This window comes from Sander lucioperca, chromosome 17 (genome assembly GCF_008315115.2).
Source record: "Sander lucioperca isolate FBNREF2018 chromosome 17, SLUC_FBN_1.2, whole genome shotgun sequence".
NCBI classification, from domain to species: domain Eukaryota; kingdom Metazoa; phylum Chordata; class Actinopteri; order Perciformes; family Percidae; genus Sander; species Sander lucioperca.
Window position 1 is genome coordinate 14,815,781 of NC_050189.1, and position 26,521 is coordinate 14,842,301.

The 26,521-nt window shown below is 40.0% G+C and overlaps 2 protein-coding genes across 3 annotated transcripts; one reads left to right on the top strand and one right to left on the bottom strand.

Annotated features, from left to right (window-relative positions):
• The first annotated feature begins 580 nt into the window (after positions 1-580).
• On the top strand, positions 581-10,078 carry LOC116067137 (zinc finger protein 239-like). Of its 2 annotated transcripts, XM_035994277.1 has the most exons (5): positions 581-613; positions 2,016-2,215; positions 2,327-2,498; positions 9,299-9,753; positions 9,838-10,078. In XM_035994277.1, the coding sequence occupies exons 3-5, from the start codon at positions 2,388-2,390 to the stop codon at positions 9,998-10,000; spliced, it is 729 nt and encodes a 242-aa protein (XP_035850170.1). In that variant the 5' UTR covers positions 581-613; positions 2,016-2,215; positions 2,327-2,387; the 3' UTR covers positions 10,001-10,078. The 2 variants fall into 2 exon arrangements, with proteins under 2 accessions (XP_035850170.1, XP_031179311.1); XM_031323451.2 differs by having other exon boundaries at positions 9,299-10,078.
• Positions 10,079-24,566: 14,488 nt separating this feature from the next.
• On the bottom strand, positions 24,567-25,724 carry LOC116067134 (gap junction gamma-1 protein-like). Its single transcript, XM_031323447.2, has 2 exons — positions 24,627-25,724; positions 24,567-24,583 (listed from the first exon to the last, which is right to left on the bottom strand). The coding sequence occupies exons 1-2, from the start codon at positions 25,663-25,665 to the stop codon at positions 24,567-24,569; spliced, it is 1,056 nt and encodes a 351-aa protein (XP_031179307.2). The 5' UTR covers positions 25,666-25,724.
• Positions 25,725-26,521: the final 797 nt, after the last annotated feature.

Consider the following 26,521-nt stretch of genomic DNA (forward strand, 5'->3'; position numbering starts at 1 on the left):
GGGAGTGAGGTCATACAAAAAACATTTACAGACCGACAACCCCGTTAACATTCCCTGATGGGTATATTTATGAAATATATAGATTGTAATAGGAGGGAATTACATGTTGGCTATTTGTCGGCTTCTTGAGCCGTGTGTTGCCAATGCGCACAGCGGTTTGGGTCAGGGTACGGCAGTTTATGGAAAGTACAAGTGTAATTATGATTATGATATGATCTTGGTCCTGACTGATGAGGAAGTGATATTGATAAGCGTGATTTACGCATCTACAGCGTCGCCTATATATTTATTTTATTTATTTTTTTGCTAGCTGTCCTCCTGTTTTAGGAAGCAGCGACTGTATTGCGTTTTGCCTGTAAAACCGTGTCTGTGTTCTTCATATTTATGAAGAATTATAGTTTTCTCTTATGTAAAATATGTGGCTATTGGTCATGTTTTGCAAACACTGCCTCTTTTATGTGAACACACGCCGCTGGATTGGGAAATTCAACCGGACGTGCATTCGCGATTTTATTTTGAAATGTATCCCGTGCATTTCCTGTCCTGACAGTGGCGGTGACTTCAGAGAATAGCCTGCAGCCAGGACCGCTTGATCCACTGAACCGGACAGAAGGTAAACATATATGTGTGTGTATGTGTGTGTGTGTGTGTGTATATATATGTGTTAATATCGTTTTACATCCACACAGTTTGTAGAAGTTGTGATACCTACGGCTGTTAGCATTGTTCGTCCGCTAGCATCGTTAGCAGTTAGCTAGTGTAGCATTGCCAGCATCTCCGTCAGAGTCACTCCGTGTTAGTAGTTTATGTGTTTATAACTTCATTAAACGGCTGTATAACAACATATTATGTAATAATCTGACGCTTTGTGTCATATAAACCCTGAACGCAATATTAAAAATAATAATACTGTTTTTATTTTTAAATAATTAACCCTTGTGTTGTACTCGGGTCAAACTTGACCCATTTTCAAAGTTTTTTATATCAGAAATATGGGTTTCTTACAACCAAATTGCCCCAAAATAACTAGGATTCATGATGCATGCATGTACGTACAGCCATGAATCCTAGTTGTTTTATTTAATTTCACAGCATTTGAAAAATAAATTTTGAAATGGTTTCAAAACAGCATCCCGACCAAACTTTGACATAAACCAGTCTGTGATTCACTCAACATCCTTTGATCTTAACTATTCTATTAGTCAAAATTATTCATAATAGAACATTTTTTGAATAGCTAATCAATCGCTATAAAATAGAACTATATAAATTACTCCTGGCGTGGAAAATTCACAAACATCTAAAGTGGAATGTTATAGAAGAACAATTTCCTTCTTTTCACATCCAATATCCAAATAAAAATACACACACACACACACACACACACACGTAGAGCTAGGCAATATATCAATATTATATTGATATCGTGATAAGAGACTAGATATCGTCTTAGATTTTGGATATCGTAATATCATAATATGGCAAAAGTGTCTTTTCCTGGTTTTAAAGGCTGCATTACAGTAAAGTGATGTCATTTTCTGAACTTACCAGACTGTTGTAACTGTTCTATTATTTGCCTTTACCCACTAAGTCATTATATCCACATTACTGATGATTATTTATCAAAAATCTCATTGTGTAAATATTTTGTGAAAGCAAACACTTTCAATCAGACAGTAAACACTACAATATCGTTGCGGTATCGATATTGAGGTATCTGGTCAAAAATATTGTGATGATTCATTGGTTGAGGCTACTGTGCATGTAGCTTGTAGCTCCGGTTAATGACTTTTGTGGCTTACATTTTAGTAGTTATTTTAGTTTTAATGCAGGAGATACTTCACACTCTGAAGTCCTATGGATTGGTCATGTCATCAGCCCTTGCATTTTCTCTATTCAAACAGCACATTTTAATATAGTAAACATGGTAAACTATAATTCACTCACACCTCCCATTAGTTCTTCTAACCCTTGTATCATTATCTCTGCATGGTTCCCCCTTGGGTCTACCAAAGGAGGCCTCAGCAGACGTCAAGCTGGCAACCGTAGCAGGAAAGAAGATCAAGAAGGAGGAAGAGGAGGAGCAGCCTGCAGCACCTCCTGCAGCAGCAGCAGCAGCAAAGGAAGAGGAGGAGTATGTGGTGGAGAAGGTTTTGGACCGCAGAGTGGTGAAGGGAAGAGTAGAATTTCTGCTGAAATGGAAGGGGTTCTCAGAGTAAGTATGAGTCTATAATATTAATACTTGGTGTTCTTGGTCCTGAGAGTGAGAATTGATTGCCTAAAAACAAAACCTGAGATTTTCTTCTGTCTGCACTCACCTTTCCAGTGAGGATAACACATGGAAGCCACAAGACAACCTGGACTGCCCCGACCTTATCGCCAAGTACATGCAGAAACACAAGGAGAAGGAGGAGAAAAAGAAGGAGGGCAAGAGGAACGTTGTCAGTTTGGCCTCGGGAGACTCAGAGGAGCGAGGCAGCAAGAGGAACAAGGAGGAGGTGAGTGAAGGAAAGAGGTTACTCCAGATTGAAGAGTCCCAGAAATCTAATCTCAAATTTTAAGAATGCACACAGAGGGTTTCAGAAATGTCATAGGATTTATATTTAAATGACTCTTAACATTGCAATATGCACATGCATGCAAAATAGTAGGGGTGCAATGGATAACCAAAGTTCAGTTTGGATCACGGTTTTGAGTCACAGATCAGATCAAGTTTTCGGATCAGCACAAAAAAGGGAGGAATTTAAATGATTTATTAAAAGTGTAATAATAACATAACAACAATAACTTATTTCACCAGTAAATTGCTGTTAAACGACAAAAACGAATGAGAAAAGGGTATTTTACAATAACTTTGAATGCACCACAAGGTTTACCCGTTTCAAGTAAACGCAACATTTTAGTCCCATCTGTGTTGTTTTTGTAACAACAGCAGTGACCATAAAGCTAGTTTGTGTCTTTTAGCTCATAGCTTTAGCTGCAGACTGTTGTACGTCTTGCTGTTGGAATCCTCTACAGTGAAATACAGAAATACAATACAGTTTGGGTGACTTGTGTGAATCGTGCAGATCTGAGAGGGTCTGATTATAATTTCCCCATCAGTAATTCTGGATTGCCTCCACCAAACAAGTAAATAGGAAATAAGCAATCAGAACACTGCGCGCCAAAACAGCAGTATGCGCGCAAGCCTGAACCACTAGTGTTTCTTCTTGCTGCGTAGCATTTACTGTCTTGACAGTTGTCGACACTTTTTGACTGGCGAGATGGCAGCGACCGGAAACACCAACAGCTAAAGTAGGTCGTTCAAAACATTTATTTTTAGTAAACTGTGTGTACGTAAACAATGTTCTCAATGCTCGAGTTCATGTGTAGAGCCCTTGGTGATACTGCGAGCAAAGTCTCATGTTGTGTCGAGCCTTCTTAGTGTTTTAAAAATAGTGATTTTGATGCTATTATAGTAGTGCCCCTAGCACTCCCATTCAAAAGGCCATTTGACCGAAAACGAGAATACAGTAAATCTTAAAAGTGGCGCTTCCGTCCTAGTTATGCTTTTAAACGAAAGTTTGACTCGGGTACATTCACAAAAACACCCTAGATTGCATTTTGGCAAGAGTTACATTTTAATGCTAGATTAGGGCTTGTGCTAGTTTGAGACTCAGAGAGCCTCTCTCTCTCTCAGTAATGTGTCGATAGTCCCGGCTTTTTCACTGATGCCACCGAGAAGCATTTAAACGTGAGTGAGTGAGTGACAAACTGCGTTATTTTTAAATGGTGCATGCCTATGGATTTACTATGGTTAACGTCTAGAAATATTGCCCTTGACTTTGCTTGCTGTTGGTTAGCTAGCATTGCGTCAAGCATTACTTCTCATAACTTTTTTCTCCATATCCTTGTCCTCGATTTTCTCATAGTAACGTTTTGTTAACGCGATCCCACTTTACCATATCTTAAAGTGGCCATATTATGCTCATTTTCAGGTTCATAATTGTAATTTGAGATTGTATTAGAATAGGTTTACGTGGTTTAATTTTCAAAAAACACCATATTTTTGTTGTACTGCACATTGCTGCAGCTCACCTGGAGACTGAAGGCAGGAACATTCAGAAACCGTATCTCACTCAAAACAGCATGGATGTTTTTCTAAGTTTGTATGCGTGTGGAAGCAACAGAGACACAAAATAACACCCCAAATCCCAGAAAAAGTGATTTTTTCATAATATGGGCACTTTAAGCTATGAAAGGCGAGAAACTGGTGAGTGGGCTTAGCTGATCAACAGCCGGTTTTGCTATTTTTAAGGAGGTCCTTTTTTATCACGTAAATCAATGCAAATAGACTGCTGAAGATGATTTTTAAGTTGTGCAGGGCACTGATGAACCCATAAACATTCTACATTTCATGCCAACCCAAAAGTGGGTGAGAAATATTGCAGCATATAAACAAGATGTTGTGGAAAGGGGCAGAGTGAACTATTTGCACTCAGTTATGATACAGTTTTGCTAAAATATTCAACTCTGTATTAATTTGCAGAATGAGGGAAATTGAGGAAAGTGAGGCACTTCTTGTGCAACAGATGGATAGAGGCTGTAAAAGCAGTTGGAATTGGTCTTGGCTGAAACTTGAAACTACAATCAAGGTCCATGCAGTCAAACACACATTCATACTGTCTGACTTTTTTTGGGTGGCAGGGGTTGGTGGCAATGTAAGTATCTGGATACTTGCTGCAGGGCGAGGGCTTCGATTACCTCTCTCTTTTTTGACCATACATGTGGTGTTAACTAGCGTCACATGAAGCGATGCTTCTGTTGCCTCTAATGTCTGTTTCGGAGCATCAGAGAGCAGCGCAGGTGTTTTTAAGTGGCAATGAATGAATCTGCGTTGCTGTTCCGTCCGGTAGATACCGCTCGTTTGGTGCCATATTAGCACTGGATTTTACCATGCACCATTCATGTGAACGAACAAAGAATGACAGCTCCAGTTTTCTACTGATGTTTTCTTTCAACTGACAAAAAAAATCAGTTTTGTGTCATTGCGATATGTCGCAGCCTGTCGCGATGTGTATATTTCGCCAGTTGATATTGCGAGGACGATAAAAAAAACTATGTATTGTGCAGCCCTGGCTACAACTGTTAATTTGTGCAAATGATTATTAGCCTAGCTCCTTGAATGGTATGATTTATCACGGTTTCAGAGCAGTGGTCAGTAAATGTATATTTTTAGGCTGCTTACGCATTCAGGTGGTCCGCGATTGTCTGCCACGCTTTCTCTCACTGTTTCATTACAGCGGCCGTGTTTCTTCTTTACAAATAATGTGTTTCACTTCATCAAACTTCCATAAGAAGCTAGCTGCTCACTCTGTGTAAAGTATGCACAACACGTATTCTCCATTTTAGCATCAGTTAATCTGTGATTGACCTCGTGGTCTGTTGAGGAAAGCCGTGAACGCTCATCTATCCAAATTACTTCAACCTGGCTCGACCTAGTCGCTCCTCCTCAGCCTTTTAAAGATAACTTTAATTAAGAAATGAGACTGGAAAAATAGTCCTTTATTCGATTAAAAGTCACAAAATCACAACCGAGCACTCAAAGGTTTTGCCACAACCTTAAAAACTGGCTTCTCTCCTGTAACAGTTACACAGTTACCTATTCCATATGTATGGAGGAGAGATAGTCTTTTCACTCAGAGAACCAAGGTTACAACATAACCAAGTGTTTTCTGGCAGTAGTTGAGACCAAATGTTTTGTACTTGAATTTGTCATTGTACAGTAGACAGAGAGAAATAAAGGTTATTTTACTATTGTTTCACATTGATTACATTCTAAAGCTCAAATAAATTACCATGAAACACTCAACAGGTCTCCTCGAGACAGCGCCACAGTGAACTGCACGCTGCGGACGCATATTTCTCATCCAAGAGAGAGAGGGGGAGCGAGAGAGAGAGGGCGGAGAGAGATCGGCGGTACTCTCTAACGTTCTAACCCTGGGTTTTACATGCAGCTTTATTCTTCCGCTATCGCTCTTTAAAAGTAAACTCTGAGTCAGTCTTTGGAGAACAGGCGGGGGATCTTCTATGCTAATTTCAAGGCTGCTGCTCTGCACTTGTGTTGTGTATTGGCATCGCAACACACTTTTAACCTCGACGAGAAATCTTGTCACATTTCATCTCGCGAGATCTCGTGAGGACAAGATCTCGCGTCGCAACCCTACCCATCAGTCACTAACACACAACGGATGTCTTCATGTTTTTAACACAATGTTTCACATGTAGCCAATAGGGCTGTGTATTGGCAAAAATCTGGCGATACGATACGTATCATGATACATGGGTCACGATTCAATATATTGCAATATAGAAAATCAAACTGCCAGTTTGGGATTGTGGTTCACAGGTTCTTAGTGAGCAAATTTGTATATGCTAAAGTAGGCCAAAGTTCAGCCATAGCTACATTGTTAGCTTCTAGCAAAATGTCAGGCACTGCTAGGCACTGTTAGGCAAGGACACTAGTGGTGGGAGGTTTAAACACAACATAAACGTGAACCACTGTCTTACAGGAATATTTTTGCACGTTAACTAAAAAAAAAAAAAAAAAAAAATCTATATTGTATTTTTGAAAATCTATACAGTTTTGCTAAATAAAATATCGCGGTACTCAAGTGTATTGATTTTTTCTTAAACCCATAGTAGCCAACACGTTAACATGTTGATATCATGTAATTCTGAACCACTTGGTAACTTGCCAACAAACCATTTCTGTACGCCTGGGGGGGTTTACCTAACACTATTTAACATGCTACTATCATGATACCTAGGCTACATCCACACTACTACGTATTGGTTTTAAAATGAATATCTTTTGCTACGTTTACACCTCATGTCCACACTACAGAGCCCGATGGCTTCATTACTCAGGTAGAAGTATAGATACTTGGGTTTAAAAAGACTTCTGTAGAAGTTGAAGTATCAACTCAAGCTTTTTACTCAAGTAAAAGTGTAAAAGTACTGGTTTCAAAACTACTTAAAGTATAAAGTAAAAGTAATGTAAGGGGAAAAAATGCCATTAAGGACAAAAGCTAGGCCGCGCCACAGGGCCCTATAGTGCACTACCCTACCTCCACAAAAAAACATTTTTCTACATGCCATAATGACTATAACGTTATATTAAAATGTTAATGTTGAAAAATTTGGGATGCACCTGTTTCAGCCGCATTTATGCCCATTGAAAATGAACGTGTTTTAGTACAATGCAAATGCATTAAAGAACCATATGTGTACTACTGAGCATTTACTTGTGTTTCATGGAGCGCATGATATGACTAGTTGCCTATAAGTATTGTAATGGTGTAAACAGTAAAACTTCAGAGGCATGTTATCAATAGCCTTTATTGGAATGTAAATGTACATGCAAGCTTACCTGCAGGAATCTGTGAGGGACAAGAAAATTGCCGGTGCTTGGTTGGGACATTTCGCTCGAGTTCTCTTTGAGTCTCTGCCACGGACATCTTCGTACTAGGCTACATACGTCTGCTATTTCCTTGCTGGAGTGTGACGTGATTTGTGTCATGTGCAGGTGCAATGGATCACGTACAAATCAATAGGGTGTCGGAATGGTATATGTTTATACTTCTCATCCAACCACAATCAAATTAACTCTATCCGGATGGCGCAATTTTTCTGGATAGGTTTTTGTTTTTCTTTTGTGTTTTTTTGAACAATGACAAGCCAGAATCAAAACAAGCCGAACTGAAATAGGAGTAACAAGGTTATTTTTAACATGTAAGGAGTAGAAAGTACAGATAATTGCGTGAAAATGTAAGGAGTAGAAGTAAAACGTCTGCTGTAAAATAATTACTCCAGTAAAGTATAGACACCCAAAATTTCTACTTAAGGTAACGCAATAATTGTACTTCGTTATTGTACTTCGTTACTTGACACCTCTGTCTGCAACCAGAACAACTTTACCTTTATTTTGATATCAAACTAATGTATGTATTTCAAAAGGTTTGAATGGGATTTAACCCTTAGAACCCGACGCCGTCGTCGGCGACGAACAACGGCACCTCTGATTAATATTTAGATAATTTGATAACGGTTTAATGTAGCCTTTACAAAAGGTTTTCTATCCAGTCTGGAAGTTGTGCCTCTTTTCGGAGTTGTTCAGCAATAAATCCAAACGCATCCAAGATTTATTTGCCGCTAGCTCGATGCTAGCTGCCATTTTGAATATCCCATGATGCTTTGCAAGATTGTGTTGACGTCTTTCAACCAATGGGAAGGCAGGTCCGTCATACAAAGACTATGTAGTGGACAAAGATAGATTGCTCCAGCGAATCCGAGCGAGAACAAAGGCTATAGAGTGAAAGATGGATCACTCCAGTAATTACCATTCTACAGAGAAGATTGTTTTGAGATGTGGCATAAATGTGGGCCTTTTTTGAAGAAATGTAAATAGTTTGTCCTTTTACATGAGTTATAATATTCATTATGTTTATTTTTGCACTGCATGACTCCACATATATAGGAGAACTGTTTTAGAAAATTGCTGTGTGTGTGATTTCAATAAATATGACATTATTATTTGATTATTGGCATAAGTGAATGTCATGAGGGCAAAAGCATCTGGACTTTTTTTAAAAAAAATGTATATATTTAGTCAACTGTATAAGTTATAATGTTTATGTCTTCACAGTGTGACTCCTAATACATATGGGAACTGATTTAGAGGAGATTGGCTTGGCTTTTATTGATCTGTCTGTGATATCAATACATATCTGTGAGATTCATGTTCCGTTTTATTCATTTATTTTTCTTTAAGGTCATACAACCTTTTTTTACATTCAAGTGACCTCACTGCAGCACAAATATTCTAATAGCCCAGTTTTTCCTGAAAAAAATGATGTTCATAAATTGACTGTAGACAACAGGGTTGATGTTTTACAAGCTTTTTTAGAAAATAAAACCAGACGGACAATGAACTGTAAAAATGACCTTAGGGCTGGTAGGGTTAAAGAATGAAAAATAACCAGAATGTATAAAAATGTGTGTTATTTTAAAGTTGTCATGGAATTTCTCACTGAAAGTAAAACTGAAGAGTGTGCAAATGATTTAGTGTTGAACATTGTCCTCATTCACTTGAATGGGGAGACTTGCCTGAAAATTTTAGAATATTTCTGGAACTTATAAAAGTTATGAAGAGTACATTTGCATTTGAAGAGTGAAATTGATGTGAGTAAGAGCAAGTCCAGGGTTTAAAGAAGGTTGTTCACTAACTCTCTCTCTCTCTGTTTGTCTGTTGCTATAGACACGGAGAGAAGGAGAGGGACCCAAACGTCACCACTGTCAGCACTGTGACAAATCCTTCACGTCATCTGGATATTTACAGATTCAGCAGAGAGTTCACACTGTAGAGAAGCCGTACAGCTGTGATCAATGTGGGGCAGCTTTCACACGACAAAGTAACCTAAAAAGACATCAACGCATTCACACTGGAGAGAAGCCGTACAGCTGTGATTTATGTGGTAAAACATTTTCTAGGAGTGATAGCATAGAAAACCACCGACATGTTCACACTGGAGAGAAGCCGTACAGCTGTGATCAATGTGGGGCAGCTTTCGCGCTACAGAGTACCCTAAAAATACATCAACGTATTCACACTGAAGAAAAGTCGTACAGCTGTGATTTATGTGGTAAAACCTTTTCTAGGAGTGATAACCTAGAAAAACACCGACATGTTCACACTGGTGAGAAGCCGTACTGGTGTGAACAATGTGAGAAAATGTTTTCTCAGAGTGGCCAACTTAAAAGACATCAACGCATTCACACTGGAGATAAACCTTACAGCTGTGATTTATGTGGTAAAACCTTTTGTAGGAGTGATAACCTAGAAAGCCACCGACGTGTTCACACTGGAGAGAAGCCGTACTGGTGTGAACAATGTGGGAAAACTTCTTCTCGGAGTAATAACCTTAAAAGACACCAGCGACTTCACACTTCCTCGTTGTGAAGATGTTCCAGAGCCAATCTGTTTCCTCCTGCCTCCTCCTCATGCCCTGATAGCTGTGTTGTTATATTCTGATCTTCTCTCCACATGGGAGCAGGGGCTTAGGATGCTTAAAAATTTGCAAAAATGTGTACACATGTAAAGTTCTGCAGTTATTGGGTCCATGCGTCTCCAGCGGGCTTCAAAGTGTCCCCCAAATGCACACCATGGTTGGAAAAATGTGTTTGATGTTCACAGATTTGGTCCATGCAAGTTCAACAAGCGCCCCCCTAATGCATGGAAGGCCTCAATTTGAACATAGTTGCTTCAATATTACTAACATTTCTAATTTACTTTCATTAGCTTCACCCAACTGGAAGTTGGCCATTTTTAATTGTATGCTCTCCAGTTATTGTTGTTTTGTAGTTTAACATTATATTTTCTTACTTTGTTTGTATTTTCTGTTAGAGATGTTCCGATACCAGTATCGGTACCGGCTCCGATACTGCCTAAAATGCTGGTATCGGTATCGGGAAGTACTGGAGTTTATGCACCGATCCGATACCACGTAATAAAGCCCTAAAGAAAATCTACGTTAAGTAGTTTATTTATGTTCTTTTTCTGTTATGACTGACTGTCAAACTGCATAATAAAAGAAAGTTCTGTGGCGTTCATTGTTTGTGTTTGTTCATGTTTCACAAAGAGTTTAACCTAAGCCAGACTGACAACAAAGATAGAAATCATATCACATCCATACAGGGATAGTAGTATACAGTTGTTAAAACATAATAAAATATATGACACACTGGTATCGGATCAGTACTCGGTATCGGCCGAAACGCAAGTTCAGGTATCGGAATCGGTATCGGGAAGCAACAAATGGTATCGGACCATCTCTATTTTCTGTGACTGAATGTTTTTTTTTACCAGTGGTAGCAGACTTTTTCGACGGTGCCAACACAGCGTCCCTCTTTCATTCTTCAACCAGCTTCTTGAAAAGGTCGGCGTAGCGATGTTTGCTCATATCCAAAAACCTGTTGATATCCAAGTCTTTGATAATGTTTAAAAGTAGCTGTTTCTCCTTCTCATTGGGTCTGCAGCGCTGCAAACTGTCGGCTGGTTGGTTTGTGTACCTCTGTGTGTGTGTGTGTGTGTGTGTGTGTGTGTGTGTGTGTGTGTGTGTGTGTTTGTCTGTGTGTGTGTGTGTGTGTGTGTTTGTCTGTGTGTGTGTGTGTGTGTGTCTTTCTCTGTGTGTGTGTGTGTCTTTGTGTCTCTGTGTGTGTGTGTGTGTGTGTGTGTGTGTGTGTGTGTGTGTGTGTCTCTCTGTGTGTGTGTGTGTGTGTGTGTGTGTGTGTGCGCGTGTGTGTGTGTCTAAAACAAATTATTCAGTCACACTTGAAGGGAAACATTATTACCAATTTTGAATGTAAAGATAAAAAGTTGCGTAATACTGTAAATGTCTTTATTTTATTAGGTATTAAACTATTTCAAGTTGAATTTGACATGTACACTGAGTCTGTTAAGTTGGTATCCAATAAGAAAGCTATATTAATATCTGATATCTACTCAGACCTCTTTGTTTAAATGCCCCTGCTGTCTTTATGTTTAACATTCTTGAAAATATGCCTCCTTTTCATCTGTGTGTGTGCGCGTGTGTGTGTGTGCGCGCGTGTGTGTCTGTGTGTGTGTGCACACGTGTGTGTGTGTGTGTGTGTGTGTGTGTGTGCGTGTGTGTGTGTGTGTGTGTGTGTGTGTGTGCGCTCGCCTATGTCTGATGTGTCTGTTTACAGTTTTTTACAATGACTTTGGCACTAAATTCAGAACCTTGACGTCATTTTTCAAAACTCTAGACACAAAACTCTCAACCAATGACCAAAATGCACATTTTTCAAAACTCTACCACTTGTTTCAATTGCTTGGATACAATACACATGAACCTGATATCATGTGTTCATTTAACAAAGATCACCTGTTCAATATGACACAACTTAACATCAAAGTACTACTGTTTCAAAAAGCAGTTCACACATTACATTTCAGATGATTGTCTATTCATTCCATTACAATCATGTAACTATTAATTTATTGCAACTGCTCAAGATGATAAGTAACTTCTGCATTACTCTTAATGCATAGTTGTATGGAAACAGACAAACAATATTCCACCTTTAGATCATTAAAGTTTCAAGATAATGAGATTCATCGTCACCAGTTAGGGTGGAGCATGAACCAATTAGACTACATTATCTATGGATGTAATTTTTCATCATCATTCTTTAATGTAATGTATTGCTGTTTATCTATACATATACATACATAATACATAATGAAACATGTATCACCTATTTTGTACTATATGTATATATATATATATATCCCATGTGGAGGCCGGGGGGAGTAACACCGTCTTTGCTTGTTATATCTTTATGTTTGTTGGTCTAAATGAGTTTTTTAAGTCTGTTGGTTTGTTAGTGTTTTGGAGTGATTCAATTTAAATATACTCAGCCTGCCATGAATTATCAGAGAAGCCCCATTATTATATGTATTTGTTTTTTAGAAAGACAGCCATTTTGTCATGAAGTCAATCACACTAGTTTCTGGAGTAAAGTAAAAAATAAAGTAATATAATTACCTTTTCACAGATGCAACAATCACAGGGAGGTCCTCAGCTCAGTGAGACACTCGTCGTCCGATGACAGCAGGATCTTCTCTGGTTTCAGGTCCTTGTGGATGATCCCTTTACTGTGGAGGTACTTGACCGCTCTCAGCATCTGATAGAAATAAAGTTTGGCGACAGACTTGTCGAGCTGCTGCATGAGACTTTATTCTGTGGAACAACTCTTCTCCATCAGCTCCAACACGATATAATAACTGTCCTCCGTCTGATAGAAGTCCCCAGTTTTTATGAGACACGGGTGGTCGATTCTCTGATAATTCCTGGAGGTAGAAGTCCGGACTGCAGCCTGTAGAGTCCATGCTAATTGTCTGCAAACTGTCTGCTAGCTTCATTAGCCGATCTCGTTCCGTCTACCTGCACCATGTTGCTGGGTATGTTTGTTTTCTTCACGTTGCTGCCTACACAATATAAACATCCTCACCTTTTTCTGTTTAATTTTCACCCCGGGACAGCCCCCGACATCCAGCAAGCGCTCCCACTGTGGAGCGTCAATATGCTGCGTCTGCTCTCTGAGCAGCCATCCTTAAAAAACTGTCATTGACTATCAACACGTTAATCATGGCAGTTGTAGCCAATGATATTCCCTTTCCAACGGTATATTACATGATAGGAACTAGAGTTGAGCCGGATACTCGGCTGAAATGAGTATCCGGTACGGATAAAGCACTTTTGCCGAGTAAGAGTATTATACGAATAATACGAGTCAATATCTGTGCTCGGGTTGAATAAAAATCCTCATTGGGTAGCTGACTGTGTCTGCGTTCTGTGATAGGCTAGTCACAGCGCCCCTCCCCTACACACATACAGATTTATTGTGTTGCTGTGTCCTGCTCTGCTCACTCACACACAGAACAGCTCTCTCTCTCTCTCTCTGTCTCTCCCTCAGTCACTCAGGTTCGCGGGTCTTTTCCGCGAACCTGCTTAGGGTTTCTTCAGCTTCAGGTTTGTTTTTTACTTCGGTTTGTAGTACTTACTTATTAACCAGTAGAGTTCTGGTAAACGTGGGGTTTGTTCAGACGTGGTGCTTGGTAGAATGCGACTCGCGTTGAGTCTCTGCCTGTCGGAGATTTTTTTTCTTTTTTAAACCGTCAGCTGGCTCTAAACAGTTTTTTTTACTTCACTTCCGAGTACAGATACAGATACAGATAATTCATATGGTTAACAGATACAGATACAGATAATGCTGTACTCGCTCATCCCTAATAGGAACATCCAATGGGTGAGTGAGGCCAGCATATCCACGGGAGGTGGCAGTGTGCACAGATCCGCTGCGCCACGCATGGATGAAATAATGAAATACTAAATAGGACTACAGTAACAGAAATATGTGCAGAATCAAGACAGTTGAGACGGCCCAGTGTTTGGTGGACCGGGTACACTTTGTTCACTTAATAGCCTACAAATCATCCACGGGATCAATTACGCATCACATGAGTTTGCCCATCCGGCTTCAGTTTTCAATGTTTGTTCATATATCATATTTTTCATCTTTTTTGATTAAAGTTCAACTTTTTTATAATCTATTTGTCTCTATTTTTCTTTCTATTTATATGTTTCTACACAATGCCTGTGCGTTTGCCCTGTTTATATGACTTGAGTCCTTTAGCACCTAAGCTGATGTTCTTCATATCATGCACAAATACATACAAAGTTTTCATTTTATTACAGCTGCTTAGCTCTCGCTGGCCATTGACAATCCAGGTTAGGAGGTGTAAAACTTGGACCAGGCCAAACCCTACACACTAGGCAGGTATGTCTGGAAAACAGCCTTTACCTCCTGACCTCTGCCACTGAACTAAAGTTGCTGCAAAACAACTGAACAGCAAATCCCTCAAAGTCAACCAGAATCATAAACACATCAGGTAAAACATCTACAGCCAGATGTGGCTGCCTCCAAGTCAATCAACATCCTCTTAAAAGCGACCAATGAGACCAGTAAGTTTCATGGATTTCTGTAACTTGTTCCATGTAGAGGGAGCAGCAAACTTAAAGACCTTTTTCCCCAGCTCAGTTCTGTGTGTGTCTGCTGTGAGTGAAATTTTTGCTTTATAAAATATGTGTAAGAAATTTGTTTTTTTTGGTTGTGTTTTCCTTTGTAGCCTAACCGTGGATTTCCACAGGATGCAGAACGTCTGCGGACCGGCTCCGCTGCGGAACGGGTACGTGCTCCGCCGTCCGTCAATACCCACCAGGTCCGGATTTGTTACGTAACGGCTGCGGCCAGCCGACCACGAGATCTCGCGAATTCATGTATGTTCACAAGATATAACAGGATGTTGTTTCTATAAACAGAACCACAAAACCAACAACAGTTTGTTTCCATCCAGAGGAGTAGAGGGGAAACAACTCTGTGCTGTGTTTTCAAGGTGTAGTGCAGGGAAATATGACCTGCCGTGAGCAGGGTGTATTTTATTTTGAAAAGTAACCGGATGTTTTATTTTGTTTCTGTGCTCGACTTCCTGTCCCGCACAATCTGAATTGCTGTGGAGCTCTCCGCCTGGCTCGTTTAGAAGACTCTTAAGATGCAGCTACAGAAGACATTCCTTCCTACATTCTTCAATAAAGTTTGAAAAAAAAAAATAAGAAAAAAAAGCGCCAGTCAATTTAAGTAGCTACACGCTTAATGAAAAATAGTGAAAACCGGACATTTCCATACATTTAAAAAACCCCAGCCCCACCCGGACGCCCCGGACAGTAGGTAAAAAGTGAACATGTCCGGGCGAAAGAGGACGTTTGGTCACCCTACGCTGGAACTACGGAGAGGTTTCGGTGAAATTGTGGAGACACTAACGGAGACGTTTTGGTGAGTGTTTGGGTGTGTTTTTGTCGAGTTTAAACACACATGTCTATTGGACCTGCATGCTACTGTTCTGTTCATTCGTGGTCTTTGGGCGCCATCTAGTGGCCAATAGATATAACTGCAATGAACCCTGTATCATTTACTAGCTCGGATTGGGTTGATTTCATTACTATCCAGTATTGTATTGCATAGCAGTTATGTATATTGCCTATAGTTAGGCATATTGCAGAGTGATTTGTTGCGTATTTCTCTTTAATTTGTATATACAGTATGTGCATGTATTATGTACAAGTTATATATTCTGTATTTCCTTATTTTACATAAAACCACACACACCCACACGCACATATACTACTGCAAGTAACAAGCATTGTATTCACCTGCTGGACTTGGATGTCAATAAATCGGTTGAACTAAAACAGAAGGTTACTCTTACCGGAGTGCATTCGTACCCTGGTGCACACAGCAATGTGTTCTATTAATACCCCGTCTGGTACAAATATCAATGTATGCTATTTGCACCCCTGTGCATTTACCTTGGCATATATTTACACACAGTTATCCATACTACTCATGTATTACACCTTTTTGGAATATTGCTCTGTGGTCTAAATAAAATTGTTGCAGTGTCCGATATTTCGCACACTTCAGAGAGATGCTGACACATACACTTGCGATAAATATACAGTACGCTTCATATAAATTAATAAAAGGTCAACAACTTTCACCTGTATTATACAAACAGGAGCGCCAATGTCTCCCCAGTCTCGATATATAGTTTACCTGACAGAGCTGAAATCATTGTGGGCTAAAGCTTGTGTTCTGTTTTCAGAGACAGACATTCTACACATGTAACGATGATGAATAAGGTTTCTTATTAGGGCAGAACAGATAAGCACACTAACAATCACAAACATTTGACTAGCACTACACCATCTTGGTTGTTTTAGAAGCAGTCTCTGATACTATTGCTTACATAGTTATTCACGTAGACTTGTTTTTCACTTGTTTAACCCAGTAAATTTCATACTACACACACAATGGAGCCTCTTGAAAATCTTACTCTTTTTTATTGTTTTCACCAAATAATGTAATTAGGTGATTTATCGCTCATCTGCATGGATCCATTTAGATGTCAACAAAAAAACATGTCAGGAAGCTAAAGTCACTGTTAGTGTTGCTATTTTGCTGATGGGTTTTTCTCTTTTTGGACAGGAATATTCTGTTAATATGTTAAAAACTAAAAGGGTTACTGACTCATTTTAACTTGGCACGTGAAACTTGCCTCCCTCCCTTTTTTTTTGCAGAGACCAAGCATATTCAGTGAAGAGATCACAGTAAATACACAAGAAAATCTCCCAAAGCAGACTGCGAGCCATATGACCCCACTTATGGTTAAGAGGTTTTGGTTTCTTCTCAACAATGAGCGTCCCATCCAACACCAGTTCATATGTCATCAGAAGGTAGAGGAAAAAAGGCTTTCATTTTGTCTTATAACAATGTTCTTTCCCTAGCACATAATGAAAATAACCATATATGGAATACACTTTTTTACTGATAAACACCTTGCCTTTTTTTTTTTTTTTGCACCCTGTATTTTCAGCAGCAACTACAAAGAAGAGGAAGCTTTCCTTGGGATAGTTGATGGTATATTTTAGAAGTATTGCTTGTCTAACTGTGACATGAATATGTTGTTAACATAAAGTGTTTTCTTAATGTTTATGTTCATATTTTGTTAACCTTTACATAAAGAGACATATAGACTGTTTTGAAGTCATGTTATTGTATGTTCATATTGTAAATGAAACTATTGGTTCTAATGTAATGTATATATTTAATAAAGTCTGTTTATTGGATAACAATAAAAAGAAAAATAATAACTTGAACTTGAACTTTAATAACTGAACATTACATTACGATGTTATTAAACAACATACATGAACATAAATATAAATACTTTTTTTTAATAAGAGTAGCCTACTCCGCGAGGTCGAGGAGCATTTGTAGTGGGTCTACCTCCTCCTCCTCTTCCTTCTTCTTCAGCTCTCTCAGGTTCCTAGTGTCTATCTCCTCCTCCTCCTCCTCTTCCTTGATGGAGAGGCGACGGGGGACAGCTCCGAGCTGTCCGAAAGGTCGCTCTCAAAACCCCGGGGAGAGGGGTGAGGCTGAAGAGAGCCATCGGACAGACATGGGCTGGGGGTGCGGGGAGGAATTGGGGTGCCGGGCTCCTCGGGGATGGGGGGCAGTGTGGTGCGGGGAGGGATTGGGGTGCCAGGCTCCTCAGGGATGGGGGGCAGTGTGGTCCTCGGGCTGGGGGTGCGGCGAGGGATTGGGGTGCCGGGCTCCTCGGGGATGGGGGGTGGTGTGGTCCTTGGCCTCGGGGTAAGAATTACCCCCTCAAAATAACCCACCTCCTTGAAATGAAAAATAACTTACTAATTAAGTCAACGACATAGCCTATGATATATATTGAGTCGAATAACAACAGCTGTTATCTCATACAACTTTTCATATTAACATATTCTATAATATATTATATAGTACAGCTATTAAAACATGATGGATTTTTAGATCTCTTTCTATATTTTATATGGTGGAAACACTTACTGTACAGGTGGGTGGTGAGGTTGGCAAGGACACTCGCCTCAGCGGCAGCCAGTTGCTCCTCGCTGAGACAGGGGGTCACCTGTGCAGGTGTGTTCTATAATAAAGAAGATGCACATCAAATATGTTCATTTCAATTACATATTAATTAAATAACTCCAACCACGCTAACATTTTTTCACTTTGATTCATCCTCTTACAATTATCATATTTAAACTGTAAAAAATATACTCACCATCTTTCGCTGAGACATTTCTAAAATAAAAAAATAATTGAAGGTTGAAGTTACTGTTTAATGCAGGACACTTGTTTTCATGTTTTGGGCAATTTACAGGGCTCTCAAGTGTCACGCATTGAGCGTGACGGTCACTCATTTCGGTCTTTTGTCACGCACTCCCGCCACACATTGTATTTCTCACGCGGAAAAACCATTTATAATATATTTAATATGCCGCAGCGCCCAAACTTTCTCTGGCACGCCGCTCTCACCGGCAGGAATCAAGCGCGTCTCCCCCACAATAGCCAATCAGAAAATAGCAATATTGTATCTGGGTAAGATTTAACGCAGCAACCAATGAAAAAAATAATCATAGAGTAGCGAGCCTGAGAGTCTTTTTGTAATATATTCCATTATGTTTTTATATTTGGATTATAATCTGTTTCATTTTACATAAAGCTATTTCCAGCATAAATTGATTCAGAAAAAATGTAATTAGCTACTTAACGTCTCATTTGCATATATTAATGTGTCGATTGTGATGGCGTTAATAAACATATGGAGTGTCTCCATTAAGTATAGCCTACAGAAGCTGAAAAACCCTAACCCTTAACTAACTTATCACATAAGCCAGTTCATGTTAAGACACAAGTTACCATTTGTCTTGTATTTCGGGTAATTAGCGGTAAACTCGATGCTCTGGCTTTAGTTCGTCACCACTCACCTCGACACAAGCCAACACAAACGTCCTGAGACTGTTGCTCTCTCTCTCTCTCTCTCTCTGCCTGTCTGCCTGTCTATACCTGCCTGTCGGCTCTCTGTGGGCAGCGCGCGGACGGGCATGGCGCACAGGCCTCTGGGATTCGTCAATCCGTATCCGGGAGCTGGAGATAGACAGGTTTGAAGGCCAACCACGGCTCTGAAGTGATCTGCGGTCAGGTGGGATTCAGGTAGGCTATTTACATCATTTCCATGTCCGCTATAATTGACATTCATTAAAATTGGAAATTGTTATCTTTATTTTCTGTATATAGCACTATATTGCACTTAAAAAAAAAAAAATAAATAAATAAAAATACACTCACAAACGTATCTGTAAAAATCAGCAGCATCAGCAGCAGCACAACTGCCCCCCTTCTTCTTGACGTTAACTTTAAACATATTGATTTTGAAAACTTCCCTCCAAATTAAAAGGACTGTGATGCTGCATTTTGCCAACATTTTCATGGCATCCTGCATTAAGAAACCTGCCCACTACTTCAGATATCTGGATAATATTTGGGGTGTCTGGACCTACTCTACAAAAGACAAATATTAACATTTTATTGAATAAAAACTGATTCTCAACATCAAGAAAAAAAGTGAAATTTGATATTTATTCTCACAATAAAAATATTAAAAATAATAAATAAAAATAGCTGATTGGGTGATCTACTGCGACAGGTTGCTGAGGCTCCGATTGGAGGAGAGGAAATTACCATCCAAGCTCGGCACAGTTTAATTTAGTAATTAGTTATTACATTGGAATAGTGTGTGTGTGTGTGTGTGTGTGTGTGTGTGTGTGTCTGTGTGTCTGTGTGTCTGTGTCTCTGTGTGTTGTATGTGTCTGTGTGTGTGTCTGTGTCTGTGTGTCTGTCTGTGTGCGTGTGTGTGTGTGTGTGCATGTGTGTCTTGGCAAATTCTGGGATTTTGCTCCCAGAGGCCTCTGCGTCTCTGTCGTGCGTATTCCCGGTAGCGCGCTTTTACACAGAGACTCATGCACACAGAGAACCAGGCAGGCAGAGAGAGACAGAGGGAAAAGCCAACGTTGTGTGAGGTGAGTGTTGAAGAAGCCTAGCAGCCATAGCGTCATGTTTACAGCTAATTATTACAGCTAATTATCTGCATGTCCCTGCTCTTCCTGCAGCAGAGTCCAGCGCCAAAGAAACGCCACATGGCTGCCAGCTATGTATGTCCGCTAATCACTCTGTCGTGGAATCAGATTATAACCTATGTTGTGCTGCAAAGTAACAGTAGCAAACCAATTTAGTACCCTGGAGATACTTCAAGCAAAGTTTCATGTTGTGTCGAGCCTTCTTAGCCTGTTTAGCAATTTGAGGCTAGCATAAAAATACCCTAGGTTGTATTTTGGCTATAATGTAAGCGAACATGTTAGTGGTTAATAACAAGTCATATGAAGTTCTTTCATGTCGACACTGTTTATACTTAAAGAGAAAACGTGTGTTACAGCTTGTGCATTATTGTTTATTGCAATTCTTTTTTTATTTTAGAATCTCTTCAAAAGATGGTGAGTATACTTTTAAAGTTTGTTAATTGTAAGATGAGGAATCAAAGTGGAAATATGGCGTCATTGGAGTTATTTAATTAATATGTAATTTCAATTAACATATTGATTGTGCATCTTTGTATTATAGAACACCCCTGCACAAGTTCATTGTGAGGAGCAGCTAGCAGCTGATGAGGAATGGCTGATGCTCAACCAGTCCTTCTTTCTGGATGAGCAGCCAATGTCTTCAGTAAGTTTTTCACTACACAGTGCATACGGAAAGTATTCACAGCGCTTCACTTTCTCCACATTTCGTTATGTTACAGCCTTATTCCAAAATGGATTCAATTATTTTTTTTCCTCAAAATTCTACACATAATACCACATAATGACAACATGAAAAAAATCTTTTTTAAATGTTTGCAAATTTATTAACAATACAGAACAAAAATATAATATGTACATAAGTATTCACAGCCTTTGCTCAATGCTTTGTTGTGGCACCTTTGGCAGCAATTAAAGCCTCAAATCTTTTGGAATATGAAGCCACAAGCTTGGCACACCTGTCTTTGGCCAGTTCCGCCCATTCCTCTTTACAGAACCTCTCGAGCTCCATCAGTTTGGATGGGGAGCGTCGGTGCACAGCCATTTTCAGATCCCTCCATAGATGTTCAATGGGATTCAAGTCTGGGCTCTGTTAGGGCCACTCTAGGACATTCACAGAGTTGTCCTGAAGCCACTCCTTTGATATCTCGGCTGTGTGCTTAGGGTTGTTGTCCTGTTGAAAGATGAACCATCTAAATTAGAAGTAATTCCTTTTTTTTTTCTTGCCAAAAGACAATGAACAGAATATAGAATAAATATTCTAAATAGCTCAAATCCTACTAACTACTAACTACTAACGCCATGTAATGTGTAAGCAAGAATCAGTGAGAGTTGACACATTAAATACTTCAACAAAGTGCCATTTATTAATACACTAAAACTGTATACTCCTAATGAATCATAAAACTCTCTCTCTCTCTCTCTCTCTCTCTCTCTCTCTATATATATATATATATATATATATATATATATATATATATATATATATATATATATATATATATATATATATTTAAAGTTTGTTAATTGTAAGATGAGGAATCAAAGTGGAAATATGGCGTCATTGGAGTTATTTAATTAATATGTAATTTCAATTAACATATTGATTGTGCATCTTTGTATTATAGAACACCCCTGCACAAGTTCATTGTGAGGAGCAGCTAGCAGCTGATGAGGAATGGCTGATGCTCAACCAGTCCTTCTTTCTGGATGAGCAGCCAATGTCTTCAGTAAGTTTTTCACTATATAAATTAGAAGTAATTCCTTTTTTTTTTCTTGCCAAAAGACAATGAACAGAATATAGAATAAATATTCTAAATAGCACAAATCCTACTAACTACTAACTACTAACGCCATGTAATGTGTAAGCAAGAATCAGTGAGAGTTGACACATTATTGTCATTATCATAGTATTGTTATTATCATTATTGTATACTCCTAATGAATCATAAAACTATATACTATATATATATATATATTATTATTTCAAGAGGCCCTGTGCTATAATTTGAAGAGGTCTATCGTGAGTTTTTGTCTGCCAATGCAGATAGAAAAGCTACAATTCTCGTTAAGAAAGTTTGTATGATGTGCAACGTTTATATAGGCTACTAATGCAATCACACAGTAAAACATGCCTACTTCTTTTATTGTTGTAGTGTTATCATCAACAGTTTGTCCACCACTCAGTTTTATCAAGGGGCAATGTGTTTTAAGCGGAGTTCTGCTTACCGCAGGTTACAACCTCACTCCTTCATCTCTGTCTGAAAACATGTCTTTTTGCTTTTTTATTTTGTTTGCGCCGCTTGGGTAACTTTGTTTCATTTTGGCATTTAGACCATTGACATAAATGAAAGGTTTAGACTCGTCTTGCTCCATCTCTGTGTACTAGGAGGATGAGATGGTGGAGGCTGAGGAATTAAAAGTTGAAATATGTTAAGCGTCATTGTAGTTATTTAATTAATATGTAATTGCAATTAACATATTTGTTGTGCATCTTTCTTATTATACAACACACATGTACAGGTGGACCACCCTCCCTGCAGGTGTCATTGTGAGGAGCAGCTAGCAGCTGCTGAGGAGAGACTGTTGGCCAATCTCTGCAGCATTCTGGATGAGCAGCCAACCTCTTCAATAAGTTTTTCAGTATAGAAAATAGAAATAATTCATCTTTTTCTAACTGTACTTATTTAAAAAATATATATATTATAGAATGTGTTTATATGTACAGTTGTATGATATACAACTGTATGAATATAGATCAAATGTAGTTGAGTTAATTGATTAGTAAATGATTTTTCATTTAAATGAAGTGTTTTATTTTGTAGGAACCCATGGTGTATGGACGGACCCTTCTTTCCCCTCGCAACCCGAGACCGGATAAGCGGCCAAATGTGTTTAAATGGAGCATTATCCCATACCCAAGGACCCCACTGCACCCCATCCCCACCGAGTCTGGCACCCCAAAGGACGAGGAGGCAGAAGAGGAGGACGAGAGTGACGAGGAGGAGAGCCGCTGCCAGCTGAAGGAACTGCTGCACGTTAACATTGATCACACTGACACCAGAGACTAGAAATAAATCACCTGTTCACTGATCAGTGTCCACACGTTCTGTTGAACCTGACTCAGAGCTGGATCTGGGCTTAAAGGAGAACTTTCCCAACAATTTCTGAAACTGGTTCAGTATTAAACAAGAAACAAGCTGTAATGTAACCTGAAATCACCATCACCAAACCCACCAGACTCCATGTAAATAATCAGGACTTTTATCATGGTAAAACACACTTCATTCAAATTGGACAGAAACTAAATAAAACTACCAAAAGCCGTCTTGGTTTTATCTTCCCACTGTTCCAACAATCACCACTCTGGTTTGGTTGAAATAAAGCCTTAATTCACCCATTTACATGTGGAAATATGCTGTCTCTATACACGCTAAAAGTACTGATTATTTACATGGAGTCTGGTTGAAATAAAGCCATAATTCACCCATTTACATGTGGAAATATGCTGTCTCTATACACGCTAAAAGTACTGATTATTTACATGGAGTCTGGTTGAAATAAAGCCTTAATTCACCCATTTACATGTGGAAATATGCTGTGTCTATACACGCTAAAAGTACTGATTATTTACATGGAGTCTGGTTGAAATAAAGCCTTAATTCACCCATTTACATGTGGAAATATGCTGCCTCTATACACGCTAAAAGTACTGATTATTTACATAGAGTCTGGTTAAAATAAAGCCTTAATTCACTCATTTACATGTGGAAATATGCTGCTTCTATACATGCTAAAAGAGTGTGTGTGTCTGTGTGTGTGGTGTGTGTGTGTGTGTGTGTGTGTGTGTGTGTGTGTGTGTGTGTGTGTGTGTGTGTAGAGCTAATGGAGACACCAGCACACATTTTGAATAAAGACTGATACATATCCTTTAATTTATAAAACAAGCTTAGGTGGCAATGTTGTCCCGCCAGAACTGGCCCTAACACAGGAAGGCTTGGGCTGACTTCATCCACCTCAAACAAGGTCATGTCACACACACCACTCACTCACTCACTCACTCACTCACTCACTCACTCACTCACTCACTCACTCACTCACTCACTCACTCACTCACACACACACACACACACACACACACACAGACACACACACACACACACACACACACTTTGATTCCCTTGCGTCCTCTCACTGATCTTGATGTCACTGATGTAAACTTTAGTCTTATGTCAGCTGGTCTTATGAGAACCTACACACAAAGACCTGTAAACAGAGAGATAGTGTCAGTAAAGCATTTTGTATTGATCAATACAAAATAAAAACAATATAAAAATGAAAAGAACAAACTTATGAAGAGGATGAAAAGGTTGGAGGCCTCACCTTTCTCATATGTTCTGTCCAGATGCTGCTGAGCCAGTTTCAGGTGTCTTCGCAGCCTCTCCAGTTCCCGCGATGAAGCCTTGTCGCCGAAGGACTCGCAGCCCGAGTCTCCCTGGTTGTCCCTGAAGCCCATTTTCCCCGACGGGTCCTTCTTCAGAGCCGTGTGGTAGCCTGGAGGTGTAGATGGCTGGCGGTGGGGGGTGGGAGGCTGAGGCCGCCGTGGGGTGGGAGGCTGAGGCCGCTGTGGGGTGGGAGGCTGAGGCAGGCGTGGGGTGGGAGGCTGAGGCCGCTGTGGGGTGGGAGGCTGAGGCAGCCGTGGGGTGGGAGGCTGAGGCAGGCATGGGGTGGGAGGCTGAGGCAGCCGTGGGGTGGGAGGCTGAGGCAGGCGTGCGCAAAAGTAGTCCCGGATACCGCTGATGCTGAGGTGAAGGATCTCCAACATGGTGAAGAGCAGACACAGGGCGCTGACGCCATACATAATGCGCAGGAAGGTGGTTTTCTCTGTTGGGCGCGAGACGAAGCAATCCACTTTGTATGGGCAAGGGGAGAGTGTGCATACGTACACCGGGGCCACCTCAAGTCCATAAAGGATGTACTGTCCGAACAGGAACGAGGCCTCAAAGATGGCACGCAACAGCAGCTGAAACACGTAGACCTTCATCAGGCCATTGCGCTTGATGCAACGTTTTCCGCCGTGCTTTTTGCTGGGCTTCTCCGTGACTTCTGCCTCAATCTCTTCCAGGGTCATGGGTTCCTCCTCCTCATTATCCTCCGCACCGCGGCTCACTATCGGCATCCTCTTCCTGCCCCGCGGCCGGTAGTCATTGTCCTCCATGCGGGCAATCTTATGCATAGCAAAGCCAAGGTACATGATGGAGGGGCTGGCGATAATAATCACCTGAAATGCCCAGAAGCGAATGTGTGACAGTGGCGCAAACGCATCGTAGCACACGTTCTCGCAACCGGGTTGCAGCGTGTTACACACAAAATTACTCTGTTCATCAGAGTAGATTGACTCGCCCCCGACCGCAGTAAGCACGATTCGAAAGATGATGAGGAGGGTCAGCCATATTTTGCCCACGAAGGTTGAATGGTTGGAAATCTCGGCCAACAGGCGCGTAAGGAAATCCCAGCTCATTTTGCCTCTGCAGCAGAAGGGAAGCTCTCAAACCTGTGCAGAAAAGGAGGGGAAGATGACAAGATCATTATTTAGATGTAAAAGAGCATGTGGAAGGTAATATTTAGCAGTCACTGCAGACATTTGGTCTCAACTACATATCAATATTCATAACACAAATCAATATGCCCAAGCCATATGAAGGACAGCATTTCACAGATATGATTGTTAGCAAACAAATTATTAAGAATGATACAGACATGTATTAGAATGACTTCAAATGTAAATATATGCAACATTTTTCATTCAAATTGAATGTAATGATCGACCTAAATTAATTGAGTTATTCATTTTGGTACACCACATTTCACCTGTGCCACAGGTAGCCAATGTGTAACATTAAAAGATGATTTATAAAATCATGCCAACAATTATTATTTTAATAGCTTAGTATTCTATGCAAAGAAAATAAGGTATGTAGAAAGGCTTTAGGCTGTGTTACACCTTAATGTAGGCCCAGTTTAATATGCAACTTCATTTTATACAATATATGTAATATATTACATGTCTCTGGACTCCCTGGACTGTCTGCTCCGTCTCTCTCAGTTAATGGGTCCATAGTGTTAGAATATATTTTGTGAAAGTGTTAAGAAAAGGTTTTAGAGTTCATGGGGCTGACCTCAGTGCCTCTGTTTCCCTGAGTTATGAGAGACAAGGAAGGAAGGGTGAGAAAGAAACTCTCTGATAAGGGGGGGGGGGGACGAGGCAACAATGGTCAGCACTATGCAAGCGCGGGATTTGTGACACTGTATGGAAATGACCTGGCTCTCATGAAAACTCCTTAAAGTTTGCTGGAGATTAAAACCCAAGTGTTCAA